At 33.0% G+C, this 9,348-nt stretch overlaps 1 protein-coding gene across 2 annotated transcripts; it reads right to left on the bottom strand.

The window, feature by feature from the left end:
* Positions 1-1,532: 1,532 nt before the first annotated feature.
* Positions 1,533-5,805, bottom strand: LOC131595915 (cyclin-dependent kinase C-2-like). 2 transcript variants are annotated; one of them, XM_058868442.1, is made up of 14 exons: positions 5,685-5,805; positions 5,472-5,507; positions 5,099-5,222; positions 4,863-4,944; positions 4,601-4,691; positions 4,482-4,511; positions 4,266-4,375; positions 4,113-4,185; positions 3,891-4,011; positions 3,696-3,813; positions 3,050-3,189; positions 2,856-2,913; positions 2,574-2,644; positions 1,533-2,421 (listed from the first exon to the last, which is right to left on the bottom strand). In XM_058868442.1, the coding sequence occupies exons 2-14, from the start codon at positions 5,485-5,487 to the stop codon at positions 1,869-1,871; spliced, it is 1,587 nt and encodes a 528-aa protein (XP_058724425.1). In that variant the 5' UTR covers positions 5,488-5,507; positions 5,685-5,805; the 3' UTR covers positions 1,533-1,868. The 2 variants fall into 2 exon arrangements, with proteins under 2 accessions (XP_058724425.1, XP_058724426.1); XM_058868443.1 differs by lacking the exons at positions 5,472-5,507; positions 5,685-5,805 and having other exon boundaries at positions 4,863-4,940.
* Positions 5,806-9,348: the final 3,543 nt, after the last annotated feature.

Here is a 9,348-nt window from a genome sequence, read left to right as displayed (position 1 = left end):
TAAAATGAATTATGGTTTGTTTTAGTTTTAAAAAAATAAATTTTGTATTATTGTTTTTTAAAATATTATAAAATTTTTTATATTCATTTTTTTAAGTTGAAAGATTAATTTTGACATCCTATAACATAAACATACATTATTGAAACAAAACATAATCAAAATCACAATTTTTAAAAAAAATTGTATTTCAAAAATGATTTTTAAGAAAAGCTATTTGAAATAGCTTTAAAATGAAGAGATTTTTAAAAATTTTGATATCCAAAAAAAGTTTCAATAAAAAATGAAATACCTAAAATAACATTTTAAGAATAACTATTCAAATCAAATTTTTATTTGAAGCTTTTAGAAAAAATTTATTTATAAATTTTTTTTACACAATTATATAACACAAATTGTTTTTTAAAAAAGCCAAAACAAACAGGCCATATGTTACACTATATAAATCATTTAAAAAAAACAAAAACAAATGGGTCCTAAATTTAAAATGATTTATATTTGAATAATTTTATCTAAAATTGAGTTGACCTGAAAATTGCAATGTAAGAATATGTTTAAATTCAAAAATTATAATTTTTACCTTCAAATAGAATCAATTCTAGAGACATAACCAATTGTACTTTAAAAGAATAAAACAACTCAAAATTATTTCTAAATCAATTCTACACCTCTAAAATTAATTTTTTTTTTCTCTTCCAGAAATTTAAATCAAACATTCACTTGGTCTTTTAATAGCCTATATAGGTGAAAATAAATCTGCCTGAAAAAGAGAAATCCATTTATTGATTTATACTAAACCAACAACAACTACTAAGGTTTCATATAAGTTTAATATCTTACTTTGACCATTGAAATCCATAGAGAATGGAAAAATTATTCTCTTGTTTGATTTACAAGCAAGCAAAGAGTATTTATACAATGTTACATTATTATCTAACTTGATTCATACACAACATATAGTGATTTTCCTAACAAGAAAACAATAACTAATTCACAATAAGAATTTAACTAACTCATTGAGATTAGGAACTAACAAACTAGTTTCCAACCTTGTAGTTAGAATCATATTCATTTTGCATAGGTTTGTGTAATTATCCTCCCACAAAGTGTAATTATCCTTCTAAATAATAGAGGGATATGATCATCTTCTAGATGGATGTGTACAAGGATGGGCGTTTCTTTTTCGTGAGATTTTAATTTCAGAAGTTTTTGAAAGACTTTGAGAAAGCTGAGATCTTCTCTACTTTTGGAAATTATTTTGTTTTTACTATTAGAATCTAGTTCATTTGACCGCCTAATCTGGTTACAACACATCAAGTGTTACCAACCCTCTACCAAATTCAGCGCCAATCAACGCAACCAACTAATGATTGGTATCTATCTCTAAATTTTCTCATGGATTTTCTCATGCAATGCAGACACTAAAGACCTCTTTCCCTAGTTGTACTAAATTGATGTTCTTTATCTTAAAATTACAATTGAATTAGCTAGTTAGCAATTACAATGTATTGCAGTCTTCAAATGTTCAGAAAAAATTCAGTAAAAAGAGGTTCATTCCATTAACATTCAACTTAACTTGTAACATATCATGTTGAAGTAAATTGTTTCCATTCAAACAGGCTGCAGATCTAAAGCATAAATAAAATGTTAAAAGAAGTTTTCTCCCTTTTCGTAGTCTCCTATCTTCGGGAACAACTATGTTACGACCTTCACAAAGGCTTCTTGACAGATCAAGTAATAACCATAATACTATTATATTAACAATCTAAAATTCATAGGAAATACTACGGTTTTCTCAAATACTCAATCTACCAACTCAGAGCATCACCAAATGACAATAATACAAATAATCATTGTGAGAACAAAATGTTTCACTGCTGCCAACCATACTGTTGATTGCGATTCCCACCCATGTTTGACCCACGACCAGCAGCCGATCCACCATATGGAGGACCACCTTGAGGAGGATAATTTGGAGCTCCAACTCCATAGCCACTTCCACCTCCACCACGAGGACCACCGGGTCCTGCCGGCATTCCACTAGACCCATAAGGCGCCCCCCGTCCTTGAGGAGGATACGGTCCACTGCCATAACCAGCACCCCCAGTTTGACCTCCACGGTTTGGGTGATTGTATCCCCCACTAGGGTTCCCACCAGGATATCTTCCTGGACCACCAGAGGGACCTCGAGGCTTACCATAATGATGACTAGGTCCTGCAGCAACTGCTGGTTGAGAACTGTGAATAGAGTGGGAAGGACCTTGCCGCATTTGGGCATGTTGTCCACCCTGCTGAATCGGGGGAAGACGGGTATGCTGCTGTGGGTGCTGCATTTTAAGACGCTTGGCATTTTCTTCATTTTGCCGTTGTTGCTGACGCTTTTTCTTGGTCTGAAACTCATGTGAGGACTCATACTTGGGTAAACTAAGAAAAACATGAGGGTAGTGATGAGTTAAAATGTGTAAAAAATGATTAATTGATGGAAACAATAAATTTTAGATGAAGTAAATAATGGCCTCACAAAGTAAAATTTTTATTTTGAGAATGAAAAACTCAAGTGCATGGAAGGTCCATACCTCTTGGGATCACATGGTAAAGGATCAGTCCAGAAGTACTCGGCGTCAAGTGCGTCCTTCGCAGGAATTCTCTAATAATAAATCAAAATGAAAAACAAGTAAGATGTGTGGTAATTACTAGAGAATAATGGTAGACAAACTACCAATAAACACCATCAAATTAGAAGAGATTGAATAATGCATGATAAATTGTAATAGCATGTACCCATACCATGTAAAATAACAATTATACATTTATTTAGCAATTAATAGATTGGACCCACAACTGATGAAGTGATATACCTGAGCTGGATCAAGTGTGAGCATCTTCTCCAACAACTCCAACGCATGACGATCAAAGCTTGAATTTAAGTCACGGACAAAGGCCATTCAGATACAATCAGTTAAAGCTAAAAGATAATGAAAGAGAATACATTATATGTTTTTGTCTATAAAAATGCATATATGAATAATGGTGTTTGCAATCTGATACTTACTGTCTGAAAACATCCCTCAGACGCCTTTTCATCGGTCTTGACGGCTTAAACTGATTGTACCAAGGAATCTTTTGAACTCCTGGCCAATTCACCTCATCAGGTGTTCCACAAAGCTCAAAAATCTTATTTAATTGCTCTGGCTACAATAGTAACAAAGAAAACATGCAAAACTCTCAAGCCGTATTAGAGACAACTACCATTTGCATACACTGTAAGCCTTGCATTGTAAAAGAAAATACAACAAAAATCACTCAGTTTAAAAAAACAATAAAAATAGGTTAGATTTATCAAGCAATCATCCAAGACATTGTTATTAACAAACATCTAGCCCTGTGAGCAATGTACAAATCACTTAACGCGTTAAGTATATAGTGGACACATACATCATTGATCCACCTAATAAAACACACATTTCCATACAGAAGCCATTATTCGGATTGACACCTAAACTATAAAGCCACTAAGATAAAGACAGAACGGCTGGGCAAGTGATATTAAAAATCTTTTCCTCATGCAACAATGCATAGCTGAAGGGAGTTCTGAAAATACAAAGGATTAAACCAAACGTGGCCAATAAAATTTCTCAAAAAAGTCATTGAACGCTACCTCTATCTCTACTCAATATTATATATAAAGTATCGCTAACCTCATCTTTTCCAGGAAAGATGGGCTTCCCGTGAAGAAGCTCGGCGAAAATGCACCCAACAGACCACATGTCTACAGCTGGCCCATACCTTGTAGTCCCCAATAGTAACTCGGGGGGTCTAAATATATGATGAAATAAACTTAGGCAAGCCAGAGTTAAAGCCCAACACTACGCGATAAAATCAAGATCAATTACCTGTACCATAAAGTGATGACTCGATTTGTAAGGTTTGCATTATGCTCATTCGAAAATGACCGTGCCAATCCAAAATCTGCCAGTTTCAGATTACCTTCATTATCTATGAGAAGATTTGATCCTGCGGAGAAACAACATACATGACATGCAAATAATAGATTTGGTATCTAAATTCAAAATCTTGGACATGCAGCACTTGGGAAGAAATTCACAAAAGAGAACCTTTGATATCACGGTGAAGCACTTGATTGACATGACAATAATGAAGTCCAGTCAAGAGCTGCCTCATGTAACACTTTGGAAGGAAAAAAAAACACTCAATCATCCATAAAATGTTAATCATTAGTATGTGAATTTACATTTCAACTGGCATACCTTGATCTGGGGGACAGTAAACCTCATGCCAGGTCGGTCTGCGAGACCTGTTAAATCGTGGTCCATATATTCGAAGACCATATATATGCCACCTTTATATTTGTTGCCATCTGTGCAAGTGGAAAAAAAAAATGAGGCAGGAAAACAGTAAAAATATAGAGCATATGACATGCTAGTGTAAGCAATTGAGAAATATGATGAAGAAGAATAACTTGCCTGGCCTCCCTTGATCATCTTTCTCAGGACCTGTATGAGAGAGCAAAAATGTTAAAGTCAATAAAGGAAACCTAGATTGTTTTGAATAACAACATTAAGATGAATTTAGAATAAAGTACCTGGAGATGTGACGATTTCCTTCAATTTGATTACATTTTCATGATGTAGTTTCTTCAGAATTTTGATTTCCCGTATAGCAGTTATTGGAAACTGAAATGACATAATTTAGAGAAGGATTGAGATAAGATTGTTAGAGCAAATTAAGACTTGTTTGGTTCCTAGATGAAGGGTTTTCACAAAAATAAAAACAAAAAAGTGCAACAAGGGTATGTATGCATTGACACTAGAGTGAAAGAGACTGGTGATGAAAGATATACATACCCCTTCTCTCTCGTTGTCCATACGTATTTTCTTGAGAGCAACAATTTCACCAGTTTCGATCTCTCGAGCCATGTAAACCTGACTGGATGCAAAAACATGTTAATTGAATACATAAACTTCGAATTGAATCAAATCACATATCACATAATTTCAAAGAAAACCATTGAATCAAATCACATGTCACATAATTCCAAATAAACAAAGAATCTATAGGGAGTGCGAATCTAAAAACTGACCCATAAGTTCCTTCACCAATTTGCTCTAATTTTTCAAAGCAATCAACGCTTCGGGATCCCCGTGAAGGCGATTCAATCACGTTCAGTTGCCCCGGGGCTGCCAGTGCCATTACACGCTCAAACCCTAAAACGAGGGTTAAAATAGGATCAACAATGAAGGTGGGTTTCTTATTCGCCCTTGGATCGAAATTCACTTTTTAATTTGGTGATTTACTAAAAAAATATTAAACTCTTGTAGTAATTTTGATTCTGATGAACAAAAATCATAATCAGAACGCAACTATTAAAATGGAATACAAATTTTGAACCAATGCTAAAAATAATAACAACATCAATCCAGTCAAAATTATCATCACCGATTATAGATACATACCCGAATTCGAAGCCATGAGAGAACAAATCTAAATAACTGAAAAAAAAAAAAAAAAACGAATGACGATAATAATTAGGTTACTATACTAACGAAAATTGACAGAAAATTCACCGATTCAGATTAAAAGATTCATCGATTACGAACAACAAAACTAAGATTGAGAAACGAAATTATGAGAAATTGAAATTACGAAAAAGTGAAGAAGATGAAAACCTGAATCTGAAGTGCGATAAGGAAGAGAGTGTGTGAAGTTTTGGAGAGGAAAAGAAAAACCCTTGTGACTGAGAAGGAGAGTTTAGAAAGAGACGCACGGTTTACTGTTTGAGGAGAGATTCTGATTTTTTCTTGGAACCCGGTTGGGCCTAAGTCATTGGGCCGGTTTTTTCTTCCCCATTTCACACTTCTTGGCTTATTTTCTACACCTTTTTATTGTTATTTACTTTATTTCTATTTTTTTTTTTTATGTCTTCAACTTCTTTTTAGTTATCATTATTTTTTTAGTTCAATAACTATAAAAAACATAATCTTAGTTTTTCTTCTTATCAATAATTAAATTTCAAAAAAGTCAAAGGCAAATTTAGTTTCTTTTTGGAATAAAATTATTATTTTTAAATTAGTTTCAAATAATTTGAGCTCAAGTCGATTTTAAGTTTTCATTACTTTTGGTTGTGCTTCCATGTATGATTGATCATTGTGTGTTATTCTTTGCATGTTTCATTTGATTATTTTGTTGCATGTTTCGATTTTGCACTATTTTTATCTTTAGATAGAATTAACCAAAAGCCATAAAGAAAACAAGTTTTTATTTAATACATCATACATGCATCTTTCTTTTTTATTACCATAAAAAATCAATGTTGCATGTTTCGATTTTGTTTCATTTTTCTTACATTTTGGATCTTCATTTTTGCCTCCAATTTGCACCACTATAAATACATTATACATGCATCTTTCTAATTTGATAAAACTATAAACTTGTACTCGATTGCTCTTCATCTTCAACCTCTCATATATGCATACACACAAACAACGTGCACATAATCATTCACTTTTTTAGTTTCATCTAGACTTGGTTCATAACATTCAATTTAGGTTTGCTGTAACCTAAGACTGGGTTCAGAATCAAGGGGAATTCATCTGAAAATTTGTGAGGGTTTTTACTCCAAGATCAAAGTGTGGATTTGGGGGTTTTCAACAAGATTTGCGCAATTGGATTCGATCGAGTGAAGAGCTTTGAAGAATTGGTGGTTCTTGCAAAGGAGTAGCGTGAGACGGTGAATCAATTGGTAATCTTGGGATAACAACAACTTGCAATTTGGATTTGGCCGAGTGAAAGCTTTGAAGAACTGCGGTATCTTACAAAGGAGTAGCGCAAGACAGTGAATTAATTGGTGTTTGTTGAGTGACTTGATCAGACTCAAATCAAGGGAAGAGAAGTGCAAGGATGAACATCAAACATATGGTTTGTAGGGTTACATTGCTTGACATCTCTCGTAAACAATCTTTTGCATAGTAAGATTGATATCTCAATTCCAAATCATAATTAGGGGGAATACGTAGTCGTAGCGAGGACGGTCGGTGAACTGCCTGAACAAACTCCTTGTGTCCTCCCTCTCTCTATATCTCTTTATTTCTCTTGTACTAAAATTTCCATTATCAAATAGTTTAACACATTGATTGAGCGATTGATTCGTAGAAAATTTATGGAAGTTGTTTTTGATAATAGGTGAGTTGTTGATATTTTTACAATCAATTTGATTGTAAGAGGATTTGAAAATTAACAAACTTGAAAGAAATTTCTTAAAAATCAATCGCACACCAAGTGTTCGATAATTTGACACTTGACAGTTTTGTGTTTTAAATTTGTTGGAAATTGATTAGCTTGTGAATACTCAAATTGTTAATTTGAGAATTCAATTGTTAGCTTCAATTGTCTCATTGTCATACCATCTACGATTGCACATATTCAAATTCCAATAACTTGTTCAATTTAGACGACTTTCAATCTAAATGCTATACTTCCGCTAGCCAAAGTTTAAGCTCTGTTCAAAAATCTTAACACTAGTAATTTTGAATTAGGGGATCTATTCACCCCATCTAGATAAGGTATCGTCGTCTAACATACCAGAGTATAAAAGATTTCTTAGTGAGGATCAAATTACAACTTCATAATATATCGGTGGTGATAGGTTGTTTGTATTTATTCTTAAAGAGTTTTATCATTGAATATAAATGAAATTGTAAGAGTAAACTTGAGATGGTGATGATAAAATTTTGTTTCTTTTGTCACCTTTTATGCATTGATATCTCAAGCCATGAATGTTTTGATAGTGAAATAATTTATAGAAGTCTTGATCTTCCAAAGTTTCTTTATTGAACAGGAATATTGAATATGTCGATGGTATTCAATTGCAATGCAACATTCTTCTCGTTGTTGCGAGGATCCCATATTGCCTTCTTATAAGTTGGAATACAAAATGCTGTTTTTCTATTTACTTTATTGACTTTCATCACACAGTCCATTGTAATTTTATGTATGTTTAAGACTTATTTAGTGTCCAAGAAATTTTTTCTTGGAAAAATAACAAAAACAAATTTCTATGCTTGTAAGAAGCAAAAAAAATGAAGAGTTACATATATCATATTCTCTGCCATTATAGCGAGATTTGATTTTCATCCTATAAAAAATGGCTTTAATATACTTCACCCCCTACCAATATAGCGAGTTTTGGTTTACGCCCCCTGAAGTTTTTTTTTTAATTAAATGCCCCTTATAAAACCCAAAACCTAGATTTACCAAACCCTTTTACCATATTTGCTGATTGGGCTTTGATTTAATTGGTGATGTGGCAAAAGCTACTTGATGACATGGCCATTAAAACAACATCACTCCTATCATCACTTCCACCATCACCACCACCACTACTACCTCTCTACTTCCTTCACTCTCTGAAAATGGCCATTAGAACAACAAAACCAAGCAAACTCTCTCAAAAACCAGTCCTCAAGCAAATCCTAAAAAGATATTCACTGCCCGTTCAGCTAAACAAAACCAAAGTCTATCTGAATGACAGTTTCATGAAAATTTGGTGCCATAGAAACCATTTGATCCTGGGACTGAAATAGGTCTAGGTGGAGAAAAGCCAGGTTGCAAAACTGGAATGTGGTTTTGAAATGCAAAGTTTTGTTGTTGCGCGCTTGTTATAATAATACATTTTTAAAAAACAAATGATGTTGCGAAACATTGAATTCATGATTGTTTATATTCATTCATATGAATTGATAAACATTTATACTAAAAAGCTGCAAATAAGCAGTTATCTAAAATGACTCTAAATCCTCCTCCAAGTAGACTTTAACAAAATATTTTATAAAATGCCTTCATTTTAAAGATTCTCTAAATTTATTGTCAAAACAAAGAGATTTACATAGAAAATTTGAATTACTCTCTAAACCTAGTAACAAAAAAAATGTATGCAAACACACTCTAATTTAAAAATTTTCAGAGTAGCTTTGCTTCTTTTCCACTGATATATGATATAGTACCATGGTTGAGTGGATAACACTGCTTCAAAACATCTCCCACTCTAGCTACTTAAGTTTTTTTTTAAGATCCATATTTGTATAATAACTTATCTATGTCTATCTTTAAAAAAAAAAAAACTTTATACATTTGCAATCAAATGCTTTTCTTCTTGTACTGAAACTGCATTCCCATGATCTGAACAATGACGGCACAACATTGTTTTGCCACTTGTACGAGCCTCGTAGCAAGGATTGAAAGGATCTTTGTGTGTCTGGAAGTCTTTCTTTTTTTGTTTCTTTTGCACATGCAAAAACTCGTTTGCTATACATTCCAATGCTCTAACTATCATTG

This window comes from Vicia villosa, linkage group LG4, assembly GCF_029867415.1.
Source record: "Vicia villosa cultivar HV-30 ecotype Madison, WI linkage group LG4, Vvil1.0, whole genome shotgun sequence".
NCBI lineage: Eukaryota > Viridiplantae > Streptophyta > Magnoliopsida > Fabales > Fabaceae > Vicia > Vicia villosa.
Note: the sequence above shows the minus strand (reverse complement) of the source record. Positions and strands in the feature narration are given on the sequence as shown.